The sequence below is a fragment of the Medicago sativa genome, chromosome 5 (assembly GCF_051527215.1).
Source record: "Medicago sativa cultivar Bolivia chromosome 5, Bolivia_mono, whole genome shotgun sequence".
In the NCBI taxonomy this organism is placed as follows: domain Eukaryota; kingdom Viridiplantae; phylum Streptophyta; class Magnoliopsida; order Fabales; family Fabaceae; genus Medicago; species Medicago sativa.
Genome location: NC_140753.1, coordinates 76575423 through 76599301, shown reverse-complemented (window position 1 = coordinate 76599301; position 23879 = coordinate 76575423). Strand labels below are relative to the sequence as shown.

General features: G+C 33.2%; 2 protein-coding genes and 2 pseudogenes across 5 annotated transcripts; 1 reads left to right on the top strand and 3 right to left on the bottom strand.

Annotated features, from left to right (window-relative positions):
* Nucleotides 1-447: 447 nt before the first annotated feature.
* On the bottom strand, nucleotides 448-1572 carry LOC146925152 (heavy metal-associated isoprenylated plant protein 47-like). Of its 2 annotated transcripts, XM_085710994.1 has the most exons (3): nucleotides 1471-1572; nucleotides 1215-1293; nucleotides 448-799 (listed from the first exon to the last, which is right to left on the bottom strand). In XM_085710994.1, the coding sequence occupies exons 1-3, from the start codon at nucleotides 1474-1476 to the stop codon at nucleotides 654-656; spliced, it is 231 nt and encodes a 76-aa protein (XP_085567120.1). In that variant the 5' UTR covers nucleotides 1477-1572; the 3' UTR covers nucleotides 448-653. The 2 variants fall into 2 exon arrangements, with proteins under 2 accessions (XP_085567120.1, XP_085567119.1); XM_085710993.1 differs by lacking the exon at nucleotides 1471-1572 and having other exon boundaries at nucleotides 1215-1302.
* A 2760-nt stretch (nucleotides 1573-4332) lies between these two features.
* LOC146925151 (uncharacterized) lies at nucleotides 4333-4902 on the bottom strand (annotated as a pseudogene).
* Nucleotides 4903-7244: 2342 nt separating this feature from the next.
* Nucleotides 7245-13325, top strand: LOC146925150 (zinc finger CCCH domain-containing protein 18-like). Of its 2 annotated transcripts, none has more exons than XM_085710105.1 (8): nucleotides 7245-7338; nucleotides 8234-9172; nucleotides 9263-9418; nucleotides 9524-9703; nucleotides 11605-11681; nucleotides 11870-12040; nucleotides 12137-12227; nucleotides 12676-13325. In XM_085710105.1, exons 2-8 carry the CDS (start codon nucleotides 8253-8255, stop codon nucleotides 12734-12736), a joined length of 1656 nt encoding a protein of 551 aa, XP_085566231.1. In that variant the 5' UTR covers nucleotides 7245-7338; nucleotides 8234-8252; the 3' UTR covers nucleotides 12737-13325. The 2 variants fall into 2 exon arrangements, with proteins under 2 accessions (XP_085566231.1, XP_085566230.1); XM_085710104.1 differs by having other exon boundaries at nucleotides 7245-7413.
* A 6670-nt stretch (nucleotides 13326-19995) lies between these two features.
* On the bottom strand, nucleotides 19996-22471 carry LOC146925149 (cytochrome P450 71D10-like; annotated as a pseudogene). Its single transcript, XR_015010424.1, has 2 exons — nucleotides 21555-22471; nucleotides 19996-20815 (listed from the first exon to the last, which is right to left on the bottom strand). The product of XR_015010424.1 is annotated as a cytochrome P450 71D10-like (transcript).
* Nucleotides 22472-23879: the final 1408 nt, after the last annotated feature.

The following is a 23879-nucleotide window of genomic DNA, read 5'->3' as shown; positions in this document are numbered from 1 at the left end:
AGTCCCTACTCAATTCAAATTTGTTTAATCTATGCTTAAACTCTTAAATTTTTGAACAATTTTTTGCAGACATGTTTAGAACATTACTAAAAGTTCGTCCGCAAAAAATTATCGCGAAATTTGATTTCTACATCCATATTTTATTACTTTTTATCTTTAACTTTTGTCGTTTTAAAAAATTCATATTTAATTCATTTCATGTCAGAAAATTCTAAATTTTAGTAAACGAACCTTTCATAGTGTTCTAATCTTGTCTCAAAAAAATCGTTCAAAAATTTAAGAGTTTAAGGATAATTAATCAAACTTTGTTTTAGCAGGGACTAAAATTATAAGTAATTTTTTTTTATAGGGACTAAAAATGCTATTAAAATTAAGTAGGGACTAAACTTATAAGGTCGCTATTTTATAGGGACTAGAAACATAATTAACCCAATTAACAATAATTTCAAATAAAATCCAAATACTATTTTATACCAATTAAAAGAAACACAATCCTTACATATGACATATAACATAAAAAATTACTACAAAGCAAAACGATACAAACAATTTGAAGAATACATTTCTGCGTATAGGATAATTTTCACAAATGAACAATCACCTTTCTACATATGAATATTGAACACATATATTTCAAGCAACATTATACATAGTTATTCATCATTGGTCACACTAACAAGTCTAGCATGCCTGGTCACTTTCTCCCTCAAACGTTCAGTCACCCTTGCTGCATCAACATCTTCTCCTTTAATCACCACTCTATCTTTTCCTTCCCTTTCCAAAGTAACCATTGTAACACCTATATCATTCACAAACGATTAGTTAATTAACCGTATTACCAGTTCCTAATATTGAAAAGTTAAAAATACAGTAGTGAAACATTTTAATTGAAAAAAGAAATGTGTATTTTTTTTATCATATGAGCATCTCCAATTTCTCGAGGATGACTAATCTTCATCAGGTAACCTGATTGATCTTTAGTGGAGTCTTTTCTCTTAACCATATTTTTTCATTCACAAGGTTTGAACTCGAGACCTTGTTTAAGCGATTCGAGTCGAGTTCTACTTGGACCAATGTAATGTTTGTTATATATATATATATATATATATATATATATATATATATATATATATATATGTATATTTTTTTTTTTTTTGAATACATTATTTTTTTTTCAATATAAAACATTTCACTTTTATATGATCAACACATACCATCAGCAATGGTACATATGGCCAATATCTTCTTCTTGCATTTTGCACAGTGGAGGGGCAACTCAATCACGATCTTTTGCTGCACCATTTATAAGTAAATTAAAAATGCATCATAATTAAGCAATAAACCACATATGCATGTATATAAATACGTTGATCAAATTAATGAGAAAATATAGTTCTGGAATATAGGAAAGTCCAGTTTTTGAGAGAAAAAGAAAGAAAACGAAATTTAATGAAGCAATTTGCAGCGTACCTTCATAATCTCGACCAAATGAAATGGATTAGCTAGTTTAATTAAGTTTACGAGAATCTTCTTGATCTTGAAGAAGAATTAACCATGATCCCATGCATATATACTATAATGTAGAGCATGTATATCTGTCACTAGTGGCGGTATAGATTATTAAATTCAAATAATTAACTTGCAAAGCAAAAGTATATGCAATTAAGTTAACTAAATAATATTAATTTATATCCTAACTTGGTGATCCACTTTTTATGGATTCAACACGGTTGACATGGTCGTGTTATCAATTTATCAATTTAAATGAAATAAACAAACTAAGTCAGCTGCTTATGTTCAAAGTCAATATCATATGAATGACGTGTATGAAAGGAATATGGTGATGTATATGTACACGTTCAATTTTAGATTTTTTTTTCCTTCAAAAATATTTACTCTCATCTCCTTCTTGCAAAAAGAATGAATTTGTAAAACATTTTTTAGTTTAAATTTTGTGTAAACAACGGGTAGTCAGGAGTAGAATAATTAATCACAAAAAAAAACTGAGACTTTATCAACAACTAATTTTCAGTTATTAATTAATATTAACAATTTTAAATTTAAAGGCTATATTTTTATTAAAATAAATTTAAATACAATATACATACATACTTTTTTTTTTTGAAAGAATACACACACATATATATAATCTTTTCACAAACATAATTTTGAACAATATTAGCAAGTTACTTTTTTTGGTACATTTTGACTACTAATATTTAAATAGTTTCACTAGATTGTATGAATCTCACATAATATTTTTAAAAGAAAAATATTTCATTTTATCATTTATTTATTTTTGAAGAAATCAAAATGGAATATATTAAACGACTGACTGTCTTTCTAGCACAAGGTGTGCCAAGAAAGATAACAAATATTTACAGCAAATTGTATCAACAAGAATGAACAATGATTAGCCTATACCCAAACACAAGAGGGGGTTTTGGCACCAATCATGAAACTTATAATTAAAACTAGCACATTTTGCTTTATGCCAATAAAAAGAGAGTAGCCTAATGTTCTCCAAAAGCTGAGGAAATGAGCTTTGTTTTGTTCTGAAGAGTTTATCATTCCTTTCCTTCCAAATAACCCATGAAGTTGCAAACCAAATTAAGTGCATAAAAGAACACCGCACCTTTGAATAACCTGCTGAAGAACCAAATTGTATGAAGTGATCCACCAAAGTTAAGGGATCCGCAGTATAGACACCTAGCCATTGACGAACCAGGTACCAGACCATACCAAAATGATTACAAAGCAAAAAAAGATGATCGGAGGTTTCACTGGAACCACAGCCACTGACACATGATTGTGCCTCAAAATGAATTATTCCCCGCCGAAATAAATTCACCTTCGTAGGCAACCTGTTCCTAAAGAGCCTCCACGCAAAGATCGAAACTTTCAGAGGAATATCTTTCCTCCAAAGCAAATCCGCAGTACCAAAGGGACATTATGGTTGACTGGCGTTCCTCTAGTGAGAATGCGATATGCCCCTCGAACCGTATAACCCTCGCCTCGATCAGGAAGCTAAGTCCAAATATCGTTAACAGTACCCTGCAAAACCACGGTCAGTAATAACAACCTACACTCCACTAGAGAGTCCTCCTCCCACCCCCTTAACCTCCTCCTCCACTTCCAAGCCTCCCCACCCTCACCCCAACCCAAGTCAAACATCTCAGCCACAGTTAACCATTTGTTTTCTGATAAATCAAACAAACGGCGAAACCGGACCTGAAGAGGCACCTCATCAACCCACCTATCAAACCAAAATAACGCCTATGACCCATTACCTAACTGTAATCGCACATTATCAGGGTACCACGATCCTCCCACCAAGTCCACCCCATCACGGATATTCACAATATCCCTCCACCACACCGAACCCTCACTGCCACCTCCCTGAAGCCCCCCCCCCCCCCCCCCCCCCCCCCCCCAGAAGTCTAAACCACAAACCCTCCCTATCCGACACCTGTCTCCAACACCATTTACCTAACAACGCCACATTTAACTCCCTAATTCTCCTTACCCCCAAACCACCAACCTCCTTATCCAAACAAATGGACTCCCAATCAATCCAAGAAATTTTCCTATTATCCTCACTTCCCCCAAAAAAAACGAATTAAAAAACGAATTATCCTCACCTCCCTAATCATTTTATCATTTATTAAATCATATAATACCACCAACCTCCTTATCCAAACAAATGGACTCCCAATCAATCCAAGAAATTTTCCTATTATCCTCACTTCCCCCAAAAAAAACGAATTAAAAAACGAATTATCCTCACCTCCCTAATCATTTTATCATTTATTAAATCATATAATACTTTTTTTTGTCAAAAATAATAATAATATCATACTTAGGTGCTAGCTTAAATAATAATATACACACACAGACACAATATTTTTTTATACATAAATAGTATATACGAAGCCTTTTTGTGACAATTATAGTATGTTTGAAGATTATTTAGGAAAGTTTCACATTATATAATTTTTTTTTTTTACGTGTTGTTCACTGTTTGTCAATTATCAAATAAACATAGAAGCTGACTTTTCTTATTTTATTCTCTTATATTATACAATTACTATTTGTTTTCACCGAACATGTAGTCATTTCACACTTAGGTGCTAGCTCGGTAGTAAGCTTAACTTTTTAATCTTCATATACAAAGTTTCTTTTTTTAGGAAATATACAAAGCTTAATTCTTTGTAATTAATAATTTTTTTTCTTTTTCCAATTTTTTCAAAAAATTTATATCATTCTAATAATTTTTTTTTTGTTACAATGCAAAAATGAAAGAAATGTATAGGAAAAAAAACACAAAAAAGACTACTCTCTAGTATAGAAAGTTTCAGTCACATACATCCCAAGGAGATACAAGAGATCTTTTGGAGGAGAGGCATGATACAACAACTCATTATCCGAAGAGGCTCTTAGTTTGGACATAAAATCCGCGTAGTGGTTACCCTCTCTAAGAGTATTGAAAACAATGACATTGGTATGCTCAATTAAATCCTTCACATCTTGAATCAAGACCGCGAAGACATGAAACTTCGTTGTTGGACCTTTGAGGAGGTTGATACAGTGCAAAGAGTCGGAGTAGCAAACAAGCTCAATTAAATTTAAGTTTTTAGTCAAAATTAGACCTTGTTAGATGGCATAAAGCTCTGTATACATGATGTCGGAAGAGTCATGAATATATCCAGAAAAACCTCATAAATAAAAGCCAACATTATTTTAAACGACTCCTCCAAAGTCAGCTCTCACGAGAGTGACAAAACAACTATTATCTACATTAAGGATGACACAAGAGTGATTATCGTTGTTCCACTTAATTAATCTATAAATTGGCTCGACATTGAAAATAGGAGCAAAACAAGATGTGAGAGAATCTACCATACTGTGAATGTTGTAGGAGAGGCGCGTGGCCAATTTTTATTGCTTAAATACATAAGATTTTGGTGATGCCAAGCCCACCAAACAATAGTAGCAAAGAGGGAAGAATGAAGACCCATAGAAGTGTCCTTCAACCAATTTATCACATTCATATTTGAGTAGAAATTCGCATCATGGAAGCCAACATGGTGCCAAATGATTCGAGAGAAGTTACAATCACGAACACAATGGAGGAAAGTCTCGTCATCAAGACCACAACGAGAGCAAGCAGTCGATGGTGCAATATTTCTATGGTTGAGCAAAAGGAGAGTGTGAGCGGAGTTGTGACAGGCCAACAAAAAAAGTTTAATTATAGGAGTTTATAATTATAAGAGTTTAATTAATATACTCTGTCAATTAACAATTATTTTAAACATTAATTCTATAATGTATTGTCACGTCAAATCAATTAATAAATATCACAATTTATATGATTCTATATCCATTAATCAACGTAACGGCACATAATTTGATTCAAGTGTAAAATAGTTTTTTTTTAACGAACAAATGTAAAATTGTTGCATATTGAGATGTTATACATCCTTCGGTCAATATTATAAACAAAAATTAACATTTTAGATTCATTTAATAAATGATATATGTGGTATATTAATAACTAGAAGGTGTATTTACTAAAGAGTTTTTTCTAGAAGACACCTTTTATGACGGTGTCTTTTAGCAAATTATTCTATGATTATTTGTTAAAAGACTCAAACTAATTTTTATGAAGTGTCTTTTAGCAAAGTTATAACTAAAAAGTGGAAATCACACCTTAAAATATGACTTGCTAAAAGACACCTTCATGGGTGACCGATGACAAAACCCTTTGTTAAATTCTAAATATAATTATAGATTATAAAACGCTTGGATGTTGTGGGTCCTCGAAGAAATGCAACGGACCCCACAAGGAAGTCATGGAGGGTAAAGAGTGGACCATTGATCAAGTTGGATGAGTGACACTGAATTTATGTAACTTTTGTACATTTTTAATTTTTAAAGATGTTGGCATTGTCCTATTCTATGGTTCCCTCCCAAACAAATTGAAATGTTCCACAACACAACCAAAGCCTTAGCCTCTTTCCAAGGTGTACATTTTCCCTCGTTTCTGTTGGTCCCCGCTCTATAAGATTTGAGTTTCATAAAATCATATTTAGTGCTCCATATTCACCAAGGGTCCATCTCTTTATTAAATTCCTTTTTATTTTATATAAATATATTTTTGACAGTATGTTTAAATAAATATTATTCACCTCCTCTTTGTTAAATGATCATTTTGATGTTGATTTTTTTTGACAATATCATTTGATAATGATTCATGTTATATTATGTATCTTTTTAAATTATATCTTTTTAAATTTAAATTGACCATCATTTTTAAATTGGAAAATGAATTTTTTATTATAAGTTTTAAATTTCAGCTTATCTTTAAATAATTTTCTATTCTTACTTTTATAATAGAAAACACTAAACTTTAACTTTATTCAAAAAATTTAAATATAAAATATTATTTTTAAGGGAGTAAAAAAATCTGAATAATAACTATTTTAAAAGAAAATACAAAAATTTAACATAAACCTAATCTGGTCAAAAATAAAAACTTAAAAAATACATTTTTCTTTAAGAAAAAACTTATTCATGCATTCTTCTTAAAATAAACTGAAACATACATTCTGGTCAAAAAAATTAAATAATATAAAATAAAATACTATACTTTCTTTGATAAACAAATATTAAACTTCAATATAAACATATTTTGGTCAAATAAATTAAACATACATTATTCTCTTAAATTAAAAAACTTAATACATTGTACCAAAAAATGTCTTAAATTAAAAAAATTAATACATTGAACCAAAAAAAAAAAAACTTAATACAAACATGCTTAAGAATTAAGAAAACAACATATAGACACACACTTTGTCAAAAAAAAAACATATAAACACACATAAACTTATTTACCGATTTTTTTTTTTGAGTGCTTATTTACCGAAATTGATGTGTCAATTGAAGAGATATTTTTTGAAGAGGTGGTGGCAATTGAAGAGTTGAACCCTTAAATTTAGCACATTGAATTTTCAGAATTATTATTATTAATCTTTTTAGAAGATTTATTTATTTTTTAGTAGTAGCTATCAAAAAAAGGGTTTTATTTTATTTTATTTTGTTTCAGTATCTGAGCAGTTCCAAGCGGTTATAAAAAAAGAGAGAGAATTTAGGAAATAATTTTGGGTCAAATCACAAACTATTTGACACCTCTACTTATAAAGTTTGAATCTTTATAATCAAAACCGAAAATAAATACACTTAACACTCTCACACTTATCACTCTTCTCTAGTACTTATACTTACTTGACTCACTCAGTGCGTTTTGTTGGAGAAAGAGAGAGAAACAGAAAAAGGGTTGGTTCTTCTTCAAACATTGTGTTCCTGTTCTTCAAGCATTGTTCTGTTCTTTTTCATCTTTCTGTTTCATGGGTATGTTTCTTTCTAGATTCTGTTTATTTTAATGATTTTGTGTTTTTTGTTTTGTTTTTGATTTTTTGTTTTATTTTGGATTGTTTTGTAAAAGGGTTGTTTTGAATTGAACCAATTTGTATGCATGTTGCAAAAATTTAGTTCTTTAACATTTTGTTGGGTTTAATGTTAATTTTTGTTTTTTTGTTTTTTGTGTTTTGAATTGTTATCATGAAAATGGGTTGTTTGAAATTATAAACATCTTTGTTTGCATGGTGAAAAAGGTTGTACCTTTAGATTTTAATCTTGAAATGAATGATAGTGTTGGTGATTTTGATGTTTTTTTTTTTGTTTTGAACGGTTGATTATTGTTGAGGGTTGTTTTGAAATGAAAATAATTTATTTGCATGTTGAAATTTTTTTGTATCTTTGAATTTCAATCTTGAAATGTTAATGATGATCTAAGGTTAGTTATTTTCTATTGTTGGTTTTTGGAATTTTTGAATTGTTTGTCAGAGAAAGTTATTTTCTATTGTTGGTTTTTGGAATTTTGGAATTGTTTGTCAGAGATAAAGTGTGTGATTTGCTATTTTCATACTATAGCCCTTTTCTGCTATGCATTAAATTTGATTCCTTTTGAGTGATGACAGAGAAAATTTAGGAAAATAGTATATTTTGCAAAATTCAGTAATTTGTATGTGTCATAAGAATCTATGTTTCTTTCTGTGTCTTTAGGTGATTGGGGGAATAGCTTGTCTTCTTTTGTAGTAAACATCACTTTTATTTTAACTTGTTTTTTTATTCACTAAATTTTGTTTTTATTTTTATTTTTATTTTTCAGTGTTAGCAAGATAAGAGCTATGGATATATCAGAGTACACAAGAATTGTGTTTGATAAAATTCAGAAATTTGAGCCTGAAAATGCTAGAAAGATTATTGGCTATCTTCTTTTACAAGACAATGGCGAACAAGAAATGGCTAGGTTGGCTTCTTGTCCTGACCACATCATCGGTGAAGTCGTCTTTAAGGCCAAAACTGATCTTCAAATAATGGCTGTTAATTCAACCATGATGCCAATTCCGCCACCTAATGTCAACCCTCAACAAGGTTTAAGCCATTTTCCGGCATTATCTCCGTCTTCACCGCTGAACTTTCAAGTTCCATCTTCCTATTGGGATCCACAATCTACCAGCAATGCAAATCCTGAATTTACGGGAATGAATTACATGGATTCTATTCTAGAACTTCAAAAACAAACGCAATTGCTGAGTTTGGAGAATCATTTGGATCATGTGAATACCGGAACTCGAGGTCTTGCTGTTAATGATTACAACAATGGCTTAGATGTTTCTGCTGTCAATTTTGGTGGAAAAGCTACAAAAAGGTTTTCAAATTCAAACATGTCTGAATTTCCACTCAAGATCTGTCATTATTTCAGTAAAGGTTACTGTAGGCATGGAGGTAACTGTAGATATTTTCATGGTCAAGTTCCTCACGACAGTTTCTCTCATATGCATGGAAATAATGATAATACTAGCAATGAGGATCCGGTGATTTCACCAGGGTCACTAGCTCAGATAGAGTCTGAAATTATTGAGCTTTTAAAGCAGAGAAGAGGAAATCCAATGTCAATTGCTTCGCTGCCGATGGCATACTATGATAAATATAAAAAGGTACTGCAAGCACATGGTTATTTAACTGAGAGCCAGCGACATGGTAAGTCTGGCTATAGTTTGACAAAGCTTCTCGCGCGACTCAATAGTATTCGGCTAATTGATAGGTGAAATTTATAAGTCTTATGTATCTTTATATGTGTAAGTATTCAAATGTCTCTTGCTCTAGTTTGAAATTTGTTATGGTTGATTTACAGGCCTCACGGACAACATGCAGTGGTTCTGGCTGAAGATGCTCCAAAATACATTCAAAAGGGAGATTCTGTTCAAAATATCAGTGCATCGCGACAGATATATTTGACTTTTCCAGCTGACAGCACTTTCACTGAAGAGGATGTCGCAGAATACTTCAAGTAAATTATTACATTTTTTGGCGTACCTATACTTATTGACACTTGTTTGTTGCAGCTAATTATACGTATTAGTATATTTGGTTTTACATACTTTTTTCTTTGCAGCGCATTTGGGTATGTTGAAGATGTTAGGATTCCATGCCAGCAGAAAAGAATGTTTGGGTTTGTAACATTTTCTGATCCTGAAACTGTGAGAATGATTTTGGACAAGGGAAATCCTCATTATGTTCGTGGCTCTCGTGTGCTTGTGAAACCTTACAGGGAGAAGACAAAGGTTGTTGAAAGGTTAGAATTCCTTGTCTTTTCTTTTTGATAATAAAGGTTTTGTTTTCTAGTTTTATGACTTCAAATTCTCATTTAATCTTGTAATTATAATTATTTACTGTTCATGTTGCAAAATGAAAATTTATGCTTCTGATTTAAATGGGAAATGTCTGTATTGCTGTCTATATTGTCTATAGTTTTCTAGTATGATGAATGCTTATTCCTCGGTGTTTATTCTCTGGTTCTTAGTTCATCCTCTTGCACTCCATTTTTTGAAGTTGTACACATAGTAGGCACATATCTATATATGTCACGCGTTCGCAACACACAACATATGTATCAAAATTATTTTTCAAAAAATGTTTAAGCTCAGCCGTAAGAGAGCTAAAACTTAGTTTTTTACACATACAAATTGTCATCTTGTCTAAAAAAATGTTTGAAGGGACTCCCATTCTTGAAGTTGCCAATGTTTCTCGTGATGAATCGGAGTCTATTCTTTTCATTGATTATTGACAAAGGGGATGATAATATTGTCACTGTTCATAGTCATTTTTCATAGTCATGTTTAGGTTTTATGATGTTGGTTGTTGAATGATTTATATATTATAGTTCCTTATTTATGGTCACTGTTTTATGATGTTAGCTTGTTTTTGCAAAATTCTGTTTTTCACGTATGTTTAGTTTTCGGAAATTATATTAACATACGTAGAGTCTAGCATAGAACATGTATCTCGTACCCGCACCTGTTCCATTGTCCATAATTTATGCTTGTAAAGTTATGGTATCTTGGTCACTAAGCGTCTGCGACACATGTATGCAAAACAGTTTTGCATTGAAAAGTAAGGTATGCGTACACAAAAAAAAAAAATTCCTATAGAAATACGACCAAGCTATAGAAGGAACTGTCTTTTCTAATTAATTGCAACGCAAATCAGAACAGAACTCCAAAATATAAGAAAACTGGGAAGTTAGAATAAGAGGATATTTTTGACCGAAAATATGGAAAGGTTACTTGTATAGGAGAAATAGGTGAGTTAGGATCCTCTCCGTTTCCTTTCTCCATTTATTCTCTCAATTACTATAGTTTTTAAATGTTGTGAGGTGTATAAAAATGATTTGGGCCATTGTAGTCAGGATTGAGGGCTGGTTTGTAGGATCGTACGATCCTACGTCCCATGGCACCTCAACCGTGCTTCGACCTTACTCAGGTTCGTTTTTGCTTTGTTTTCCTATGTTTGCTCTGTTTTTTTGCTGTTTTTCCTCTGTTTTCTCTGTTTTTTTGCTTGTTTCCTCTGTTTTTTCTCTCAACTCTATCAACAACCTACCAATCCTACTATCGTGTTACGTTCCTCGTGTTTTCACAAGCGGACCGATCCTACTTAGGATCCCAATCCTACTTAGGATCCCAATCCTGACTATATTGATTTGGGCTCATTTAATTCATACTTTTGTATTTATATTTCGAGAACTATAGTAATGGAGCAAATGGAGATGATAGAAAATGGAGAGGATCTTAACTCGAAATAGGGAAAGAGTGTACATTGTATGTAATAAGGGAATTTTTTAAAATATTTTACTAATCGACAAAAGCATTTTTTAAATATTGTATTTATGTTTCCATGAGTACTGGATACAGTTATTGGTATGTTGACTTCAGAGCTACACAACATAAATTATACAAGTTTGAAGGGTATGGCATCTTGGTTTATTTAACATCACAAAGGCTTAAACCTAAAATATGCAAAGTTATGATTATTTAAAAATCAAAAACTAGTATTCTCTCTCTCTCTCTCTCTCTCTCTCTCTCTCTCTCTCTCTCTCACACACACACACACACACACACACACACTGACAAATATAATATTTTGGTTCCTATGATGAATGTTTTCTTTAATAATTATTAACTTCGGTATGTATTTCAGGAGGTACCATGATAGAATGGAGCACTCTGCTTGCTGTCCACATCACTTTGCAAATATCGACTCTGAACTTGACTCAAGTATGATTTAATCTAGTTTATAACCTAATTGTTTTTCTTCTTCCGGTTCACAATGTAGAACAATTCATAGCTTTCCTCTGTGATTAGATTCTATAAAAAACAAAAAACCTTACTGGTTTCCTCTGTGATTGGCTTTCTCAATCAAGTTATATAATTATTTTGAATTTCGCTTTTTGTGATATATGCAGTTCCAAGAAGTTATGGGAACCATAGATCTCTAAGTAGACAGTTGATGGAAGAGCATGAACAAGCTTTTGAATTGCAAAGGAGACGTCTTGCGCAGCTGCAATTTACCCGACGACCTTTTCCCATTTCACCTCATTTTGGGTTTCCTATGGATGCGTTGAGAGTTCCAGATGGTATGTTTTAATGTAGATTTCAATTTTGCTTATAATTTTTATACATGTGTTACTCATCCGTCATTGTTATGCTAATTGAAATAGTTTCTCATGCAGATCATTTCAATTTCCAGGCTGCGGAACCTCTAAATCATGCGTTGAATAACAACACCAAGAATACTGACACTGATTCCTCTGGAGGGAATAGGTATACATTAATTTCTACTGAATTTATTACTCCCATTTTAGTACTAAAACAATTTTCCTTTGGTGAGCTAGGCTTATAGCACCGTTCTTCCTCTCAAAAGGCAAATTTGATATACTCTAAAATTTTCTTTTGTTTGTTCACAATTTCACTAGAGGCTAAAATGGCTGTATAGTGCTGTTAAATGGCCGAATTTGAATATATTGTTCTGCAATATGGTATTGGTTCAAAATTGGGAAATAGTAGCACTGTTGCATAACAGAATTTGAACAAACCACTTTTTTTTCCGCCATCTGCAACTAAAATTTCAGTGAATGGTGGCGTTGTTTGTCTCCTTACATGCAGTACGATTGCTACACCTATCTTGACATAAATCATATTTTGTTAACTATGATGATGACGATCATATTTATTTATTTCTTTATATATTTATGTTTGTAATTTTATGCAGCAACGAAGGACTCAATCTCCCCGACAGTCCATTTGCATTTCCAATGGAAAATGAAAAATAGGAAGTGACTTAGTTTCAGAAACAAATACAGGAGAAGTACAGAGTTAGAACAGTGGAGGCCAAAGGCAACAAACTCTTTCTTTTGATACATAATACAGTTCTTCTTTTGGAACACAATTTACTCAACTAGCTTGGCAGTATAGTTAAAAATATTCAGCAAATATATACAGGCTGAAGAAGGGATATTAGACGAATTTCCTTTTTGCAACTGGAACTGGTGGAATTAACAAAAGTTTACTATAGAAATATGGCTGAAGAAGGTTATTGTTTTGTTTTTTAACTATAGAAATATGGCTGAAAGGTTTGGTTTCTAGAACATCCTTGGGAGTTTTTTTGTTGTTGAAGTTTTTAGTGGTTTGAAATAACTAGCTATATTTTTTGGACAACCTTTCAGAATGTGGTTATGGATCAATGAGCTCATTTTCTCCCTATGAGCAGCTTTCTTTCTAGTTTTAAAACTTTATATTATATGATGTACATTATAAGTATTTTAAGATCTTTATATGGTTTATATGCCTCAAATATGGCTTTTTAGAGTCAATAATCAGAATGTTTTAGTCAATGTTATAATGCTACCCAAAAGGGTAAAATATCCTGTTTCATTTATTTATTGGCTTTCTAGACAACTGTTTTTTTTTTTTTTTTTTTTTTTTTGTGTCGATTAAAGCAATGCATTTGTTAGGAAAATTTCTGTTAGGAAATAAATGTCTTAGAAAATCATTATACTTGATGTTTAATTTTCTAGATATAGTATAATATTATGTAAGGTAAAGATCATCTGAGACATGCGAGTTTACTAGTAAATTGAAAATGGTAAATGGAGCATTTGTTTGATGATTAGGTTGCACTGGTGGATTTGTATGGGACAATGAAAATTGGTACAATCGGAAAATAAAAATGGAGTATGATTATTTTATGGTTGAGATTTTATAGGGAAAAATAATGTGGTAGAAAGGGATTACCATGGTGTGAAATGTAGGCTATATCACCAATTGTGCAGATTAGTATAACTTTTATAGGATCATCTTTTAATGGCATTTTTATAGCACCTTCATATTGATAGATAAGAGGAAAATGGAAAAAAGGAAAGAAAGAGAGATGATACTGATCATATATCCATCTATCTTTTTTCGAGGGGATATCTCCATCTATCTAGTTTATTAAAAAGTACTCTATTTGGTTAATGTTGTGGTAGAATTTTTCTTCTAACCCACCTTAGTTAGGTACTTCTTGACCTTCTAGTAGGGAAGAATACTGTTCACGTATAGTGTTTGGCTGAAAAACACCAGTCATTTACTAATATAATATCATCGACAGTTAATGACCGATGAATTTTAACCGGCGGCAGTTAACTGCCGATGATCATTTACGTCTTTTTTTTGTGTGTTTCAATCTTGTTAGAAGTGTATGCAACAATTTTCTCTAGTAGGTGCCATAAGATATCTCAACGATTTAGGTCTTTTGGATCTACTATGAAATTAATTGTAAAGTCAACAAAGGGACATCCATTTTCTCTTAATATTGGATGGAGTTGCTTTCCAAATAAGTGATTTCAAAAATTGAACTCAAATCCTTTTTCTGGAGGAGATTCATGCTGTAAAGTATTATGTTGGTGACGTGGTATAACTTTTCTACCAAATTTTCTCCACATTTAAATAATTTTGCATAAATTTTATCAGTTTATCTTAAACAAACTTCTATAAGAGATGTACCTTGTTTCATAATTTTGGAAAGGAGAAAATACGCAAACAGTTGCACATTATATTACCAAACTCAATGAGATCTACTTGTTGGAATGAAAACTATCAACAACCATTTTAGAGTTCAATTCAAAATACACAGGACTCAAATGCAAATCATGAACCCAATTCATGAACACTTCACATATGTTGTAAAATGCAGAAAATCAGATCTGCATCATTAGTGGTAACCATAATAACGTTCCGGACAACAACGCTGCCAGAAAACCAGTAATGAAGTTCCCACATCACCTTCACAACCTGCCTTTCATGCTATTCTCATCGTTTTTTTCTTCTTGATAATATTTAATTATTACTCCCTCAGTTCCTTTTTGTCGAAACAAGCAATTGACAATTTTAAGATAACAAGAAACAAACTTTGTTAACATAAAAAAAAAAACAACAAATTTTGTTTTAAAAAACAAACTTTAGTTTTCCAAATATATAGTATTAATTAATTAGTTTTATTGAAAAAGATAAGATAATTGACAACGGGTATAATTGACAAATCGTACCCTTAAAACGACAGCTAAACTGCACTCAAACAACACTTCAAAAGGAGTGGAAGGACCATATTTTTTTAATGATAGATACAATAACAACTATTGGATTTCAAGTTTTTAAATCAACCAATATAAAAAACCTACAAAAAAAGATAAGATCAAGATGTTTATTTCTCCCATTAAAATTGCCTAAAATCTTGAGTTTTAGTTTTAACTCTATAAATATAGTGATACCAAGCAAACTAAATATAACTCTCCAAAGCTAAACCTAATTAGTTTCTTTTTTCATATCATCACTCTCCAAAGGAAAAAAAAAATAACCGATCACTCATCATGCTTTATAATTTTAACCTAGAAATAAGTTCAATCGAAGATGATCCTTTTACGGTGTCAAAAGATGATCCTTTTAGTAACTACTTTTACATTAATTTCCATTACAACCAACTTAATTTTCCCTTGTACACCAATGCCTCAACCTCATCCTTTGACTATAAGACCACCATAAATCGAACCTTGTTGATTCCTTCTAATATCTTATGTAAGTGTAATGAAATTACAATATTAGATAGGGAAGACAACATCTTCTTAAACGACTCTTTTTCCTTTGTGCCTATTTCTTCTCACATATTACAAGAAATATTGCCCCAGATTGGTGAATATGCTAGGGAGATGGTCGCTAATGGCGATGATGAATGTCGTAATATGTGGGAGATAGACGTGAGCCTTGATGTCACTACATGGTATATTGAAGATAATGATGCTGTGAAAGCCCTACTTGTTGTGGATAGGTTGAAAAAGGTTGGAATGGATGATTCATCTTGTTACTCTACTGATAAATGTACAATTTGTTTGGAAAAGCTCTTTAATGGATCAAAGTCAGAACACGTTATGACTAAATGTTTGCATGTTTTTCATAAAGAGTGTATTTTCCAATGGCTCAAAAGATGCATAAGTCGTCAATCATCTCTCTCATGTCCATTGTGTCGCAATAATTGGATATTATGAAAACAAATCAACCAATTCAAGAGTGAACTTTTGAATGAAGTATTTTTCTTGTCTATTTTTATTTACTAGATTGTGTATATTCCTTCTGGTGCGGATTCGATGAGAAAACTCACACCAATAACAACTTGATGTGTGGAGCAAGGGATAATAAAGCAACCAATAATCAAAGTGAATAGAACAATTATAATCACAAGCCAAAAGTAGAAAACAACACAGCAAGAGAAAAGAAGAAGAGAGAACACAAAGAATCTGTTTACCCAGTTCGGTCCAAATTGACCTAGACTGGGGGAGAGAGCAGCCCTCCGTTCCACTATATGATGAATAACGTTACAAAAGAGATGGATTACAAGAATAAGTCTCCCGCCTAATTCTACCCAAATCCCAGCCTCTTCCCGTAACCAAGAGACTCAATCCTAATAGTGTTTCCCAAGGTGAATCAACCCTCAAAACCTAGTGTTTGCTCCAAAGAGACAAACTTTATACAAACCCTAGTTTTGTTGTTGCCTTTCTAAACCCTTGTTTCAGCCCCCTCTATCTCCAGGTTTACACTGATACAATGCCTATATTTATAGTAAAAGAAACTCCCATAAAATTGTACCAAATCTGGCCCAAAAAATACGTTTCTGAAAAATAACAGCACGCAAAATCGGGCCCCGATTTTTACCATTCGGGCGCCGATTTTTTCAGTACCAAACTGCTCCCAAAGACAGCCAAAATCGGGCCCCGATTTTTGCCATTCGGGCCCCGATTTGTACTTTCAGCAAACATCAATTTTTGGCCTCCAAACTCCAATTTTGAGTCACTTTCACAACAATCTCCACCTTGACTCCAAATTAGTGATGATGCCCATTTAACATCAACACCTTGCTGCTATTTCCCTTGTTCCCACTACACCAAGTAGCTCCACAAGTTTACACCCTAACCTCTTCAGCCATCGGAATGTCTTCCGCCTTCTCGAAGGTACTTGCAGTCCAACTACGCTAGGAATTTTAGGTAGTTCCACAAGCCTTTACCTCAACCTCTTCAGCCATCGGAACGTCTTCCGTCTTCTCGAAGAGTCCTTGCATTCCAACTACACTAGGAGTTTTAGGTAGTTCCACAAGCATTCACCATGACATCTTCAACACAGGACATCTCCCGCTTCCTTGAAGATCACCTTGCATCCAATCACCCTTGGCCTTTTTTTAGGGTAATCCCGCAAGTCGTGCTATACATTCTTCAACCTCCGGAATGCCTTCCGTCTTCATGAAGAAATCCCTTGCTCACCATGGAGCATAGCACCCAAGGTCCTCCATAGTCGTACCATTACCGGTGTGTTCAACTCCACCTCAAGTTGAGCGTACTCTACCTCAACTAGCAAATGCGTACATCCCACTATGTCTTCAACCTTGAAACTCCACCTCAACAGGTAGATCATGAGTATTGTTGCCACCGCCTCTCCAGGCTGATCATGAGTATTCTTACCACCGCCTCTCCAGGCTGATGTTGAGTGTTTAACGTCTCTCCAGACGAACACCGCTCCACTAGGCATCAATCCCAAGGTGACCAACATCACCTTCATCCTCCAAACAACACCACACCATCAGAGCGCCTGCATCCTCATAACCCTCAGTGACAATTTGTGCGGAGTTACCATTAATCTTCGGACAATCCTTCATGAAGTGACCCATCTTGTGACAGTTAAAGCATTCAGACTTTGACTTTTTACCACTCTTTCTTCGGTTACCTCTACCTCCACCATTCCCTCTTGTGACACTTAGGCCTTCACCGTTTTCATGAACTCTCAAGTCCTTGGACTTGGTCAACTCCTTGGTTCTCAAAGCCGATTGAACTTCTTCCAAGGTAACAGTGCCTTCTTTGCCATAGAGCATGGTATCTTTGAACGATTCATAAGATTTCGGTAGAGCACACAACAAGAGTATAGCTTTATCTTCATCCTCAAGTTGCACCTCAATATTCTCCAAGTCATCAAGGATTTTGTTGAACTCCGTAAGTTGCTCCATGATGGCCTTTGACTCCACCATCTTGAATGAGTAGAGCTGTTGCTTTAGGAATTGCCGATGAGCCAAAGACTTTGTCATATACAAAGATTCCAACTTTGCCCACATTGATGCCGCGGTTGGTTCCTTTGCTACTTCTCTCAAAACTTTATCTCCGAGGCACAAGACAATGGCACTTCTGGCCTTGTCCACCATCTCGGTCTTCTCCGCACATGACATGGTGACCGGTAACGCACCTTCACCCTTCAAAGCTTTCTCACACTTTTGCTGTATTAACACCGCTTCCATCTTTACCTTCCATAACCCAAAATCGTTATCTCCGGTAAACTTCTCAATATCCCACTTCGAACCCATGGTACTAGATTATCCTTTGACCTTGCCCCACGGTGGGCGCCAATTGTTGCGGATTCGATGAGAAAACTCACACCAATAACAACTTGATGTGTGGAGCAAGGGATAATAAAGCAACCAATAATCAAAGTGAATAGAACAGTTATAATCACAAGCCAAAAGTAGAAAACAACACAGCAAGAGAAAAGAAGAAGAGAGAACACAAAGAATCTGTTTACCCAGTTCGGTCCAAATTGACCTAGTCTGGGGGAGAGAGCAGCCCTCCGTTCCACTATATGATGAGTAACGTTACAAAAGAGATGGATTACAAGAATAAGTCTCCCGCCTAATTCTACCCAAATCCCAGCCTCTTCCCGTAACCAAGAGACTCAATCCTAATAGTGTTTCCCAAGGTGAATCAACCCTCAAAACCTAGTGTTTGTTCCAAAGAGACAAACTCTATACAAACCCTAGTTTTGTTGTTGCCTTTCTAAACCCTTGTTTCAGCCCCCTCTATCTCCAGGTTTACACTGATACAATGCCTATATTTATAGTAAAAGAAACTCCCATAAAATTGTACCAAATCTGGCCCAAAAAATACGTTTCTGAAAAATAACAGCACGCAAAATCGGGCCCCGATTTTTACCATTCGGGCGCCGATTTTTCCAGTACCAAACTGCTCCCAAAGACAGCCAAAATCGGGCCCCGATTTTTGCCATTCGGGCCCCGATTTGTACTTTCAGCAAACATCAATTTTTGGCCTCCAAACTCCAATTTTGAGTCACTTTCACAACACCTTCGTTGTATAGTATTATTATGAGGTGTTTTTTTGTGTGTATATTCCTCCGTTATACAGTACTAGTGTCGAGCGGACACTCCGTCTCCATTTGTAGTCGAACGGGCACTCCGTCTCCATTTGCATGCTCTTTTTACTGCGCTAATGTATATAAATTACAGACAATAATTTTTATGCAATTTTGATTTTAATTAAAACTATTGGTATAGTTATTTTGCACTTTCATATTGTAACAAACTATATTATCTTTTTCAATGACACCAACGGTATAACAAACTATAATATAAAATCTTATCTTTTTGAATAAAACCAATAATATAACATTACAAATTTATTTAAGGGTATCTCCTTAAAAAAAAAAATTATTTAATGGTATACATACCCTTAAATAAGAGAGACAAATCATAACCAGGTAAAATTTAGTAACAAGTAATTAGCGTTCTGAAATAAATTGCCACATGTGATACAAATTGCCACAAGGTAACAGATAATTGTCTATGTTATGGTGATCGTCACTAGTGCAAAAAAAAAAAAAATGGTCCTATTGATTTCAGGTACACCTAAATAAATAATGTACATAGATTAGAATTACAAATGCAATTCACCGGTGATTTCTGGCTTGAAACATAGTTATACGGAACAAAGAACAAAGTTGTGATTTCTGGCTTTCCACCGAAACCGCCGGGGCAACTACTATGGTTCACTGAATTTACAACAACAAAGATAACCATATAGTAATATTTATCACATATATCCTTTGTTGTTTTTACTTCAATGTTTGTCTGTCTTTCTAGAAGGAGAATAATATTGTTTGAACTCACACAAAGTGGTGGAACATACATTGATTTCATCCAATAAAAGAGTTAGTGCTAGAGAGAGTGTTAAAGAGTGAGTGTTGCTAACATTCCTCTTTGTAAAATATAAGCATTTTCATCCTTTTGGTCATATGCTTTATTAGCGTAAAAAAACATTGTCCCTTTGTATTCCAAATACATTATATTTTGACAAACAATTTTGATTGATGCAACTCAGTATGAGTAGAGTTATCTACCATTTGTTGATGGATAAATAAGAATTTGTCTTATATTTTTTTTCATGTGATTGACTACCCCAAATGACGACGAATAATAGGAACCAAGCGTAAATCATATTCCCAAATGACTCAGCCATATCCAATTTTTCAGTCTTCATTTCATTGGGAAGCTTCCAATCAAAGTGATAAAGTAAACTAGCAAGAGGCAACTCAACGTTAGGTAAGCCAAACACAATACCCGGACACATCCTCCTTCCAGCACCAAATGGTATATATTCAAAGTTTGTACCTTTGAAATCAATTGTGCTATTAACAAACCTCTCAGGTTTAAAACTCTCAGCTTCAACCCAATACTTTGGATCTCTTCCAATGGCCCAAACATTGACAGCAACCCTTGTCTTAGCAGGGATATCATATCCATTAATTTGGCATGGTTTCATACTTTCTCTTGGAATCAATAATGGTATAGAAGGATGCAACCTTAATGTTTCTTTGATAACAGACTTTAAGTATATCAATTGGTGCAACTCTGTCTCATCCAAATACTCCTTTTTATCAAACACTCTTCTTACCTCAGTTTGTGCTACTTCCATTACCTTTGGGTTCTTTACCATCTCAGACATCGCCCATAACACAATCCCTGATGATGCTTCACTGCCAGCTGTGAATATGTCCTGCATGAGGATTAACAATTACACTATTCATTACTCCATCCGTCCTTTAATATACAACTCTTTTGCAACATCTAATTATCTCTAAATATGACCCTTTGTGTAATAAAAAAAATATGATCCTTTGCAAAATTTTATATACATTCATTTATAATTACTACTACCGTCAAAAAATAAATTACTACTGCTGAATTTCCTTAGAGTATCACTTGAAAAAAATTGTCTTGAACTATAAAATGTTGTCACTGAATAATACTATACAAAAGGGAAATTTAATAATAATGATGCACAAATCTCAAACATTAATTATATTAAAAACTTTTATTGATATGTGTAAAAATTGTCAAAGAAATTTTATATAAATAACTAAATAAGGACAAAGGAAGTAGTATATAAACCATCATGCATCTTTGAGGCTTTCTTTTATAGTCACATATATAAATGAATATAGTTTAGTTACACATATAAAAATTTATTTGCTCAAAATACTAAATTATTTTATTATTAATTTTTTTTTATTAAAAAAATTCTTTTAATGCGTGTGTAACCAGAACTATTCGTTTATACTTGTGACCATATTAAAAAGTGAATTGACGCTCTTTGCAATCTAATATGATTAGTCAAGATACATATCCATTTTTCTTCAGGAAATCTTACTTCTAATCTCTAAACATATACACATTTTCAACTAGTCATTAAAATTTGAAAATCAACTATTTAATATCTTTGGTTGTACACTAACCTGGATGACTGCTTTTATACTCTCATCAGTCAAGGGGTGTTCTGAGTGATCGGTTTCTCGTTGAATCTTTAGAAGAACATCAACTAGATCTTCATCCTTGCTTGTTTTCCTATGATTGCTTTTGTGATCATTGATGACATCTTGCAATATCATATCAGCCTCTCTCTGAAGATTTTCCATTTTGGTCTTTGCCCTACTCATCCTTTGAAGCATTTTAATAGAAGGATACAAATCAGCAATGCAAAATCCTCCCAATAATTTTATTGATTCCTCCATTGCTGATTTGAACTCTAGTATGTGTTTACTCTTTTTTCCAAAAGCTGCACGTGTGGTTATTACACATGTCATTGAGAAAATCTTATGACTCAAATTAACAACTAATGCTTCACTAGTAGATATTGATTTAACTAGTGATGAAACCTCTTCTTCTCTTATAGACCTAAATGATTGGACACGCTTTGCATTTAATAGCTCTACAACACATATCTTTCGTAGTTGCCTCCAATGTTCTCCATATGCAGAGAATGCAATATCTCTAGCATTGTAACTAAGTATTGTGGACAAAAGAAGGTTTGGTCTATTACAAAAGGTGAGATCATGTGTTTTTAGAACCTCTTTGGCCATTTCTGATGAACTAACTATTATGCATGATATTTCTCCTAGTTTTAGATGCATTAAGGGTCCATATTTATCTGCCAAATTTTTGAAGCAATGATGGGGCAGTGAGCTACTAATAATTTGATGTATATTTCCTATGAGGGGCAGTGTCCATGGTCCTGGTGGTAAATTGATGGTGGAATAGTTACACCTCCATCTCTTAACTATTTTGAGTAGCAAAAAGATGAAGAGAAAGGAGGAAATGAATGTAATATTAGAATAAAGGCTGTCAAGCTCCATAGTTGTTGCTCAATCTTGGAGTGTGGGTTGTTACTTTAGGTTTGGTTTTATTATATAGTTTTTTGGGTTTCTATCTATAACGCCCGATTATGCGGTATATGTGCGGATATGATACGATATAAATATATTGATACATAAATTTTTAAAATTTAGGATACGATATGGTAATAAAATTTTTATATGAAACTCATATGCTTGTAAAATACCCGAAGAAAATAAGCATTAATTACTCTTCATTATTATATTATTTTTTAAGGTTTTATTATTATAAAAGTTAAATTTTTTAATATATTATACATGTGATCAAAATAAAAAAAATGTAAAATTTTCGTATAAATTGTATTATATTTTCAGTCATTTGTTAGTATATCAACAGAAACATTTATAAAGGAACTCAACTTAAATTTTGTCTAATGTTGATTAATTGAATTTCTTCTCATTTCTCATTATTTTCATCCACAAAAAGTATAATTTTAAGTGGTTCATCAAAAAACATTTCTACCGATGCATATCTAAAATTGAATAATGTACATCTTCACTGAATTTTCACAACATTGTTTCACTTTTTTACATTTCATCTTTTCTAGGATATATATTTGTGAAATATCTTATAAATATCCTTGTATATCTATAGAGTATACTATAAAGATTCGATAAAATGTTTTTTAAGTATAAAAATAATTAATTTTGATACATCGTGGATACATATCGACGAATATCTCTAAAGCATCAGTATCTTATATGTATTTGACACAGGTAGGTTGATGTGTTTTATGTATGCAGTTTTATATATTTGGATATTGATTCAAAGGTTTGCATGGGTCTATATTAGGGGGACCACGGTTGTTTTGGTGGAAATATGGCCAACATTATCTCATCTAACCGCACACTCAATCCATCTTGCACCGTTAGATTATGGATGATCGAGATGGCTTTGAATAAAGTGTACGTACATTTAGTGAGGAAACGGTGATATGAATAAGAATGGCTGAGTTTGGACCACGTCGGACCAATTAATGGTAGCGGCTGAGTTTGGACCACGTCGGACCAATTAATGGTAGCAATACATATGAAAGTTGTACTTTAGACTTAAAAAAATGCTCTTCCAAACCTAAATAAAAACTCCAACGGCATTGAAGTGCAGTGCCGTGGAGCATGACATGTGGTTCTTTTATTTTTATGATTGGACCAGTCCATGGTATTTTCTTAAGCTGTCATAACTTCCATGACAACATGCCACGTTAAAAAATTTGTGAAGGATGATGGGGATAAAGACTTTGTATTAACGATAATTAAAGAAGTCTAAGATCGTAGTTATTAGAAGGTGACTATACCATCGTGGTCTCTTGTAGTCGTTGTGAGCGGTTGTTTCAACTGGAGCGGCAGGAAGACGTAGAATGTACATGCAGACACTCTGACGTCCAAGTC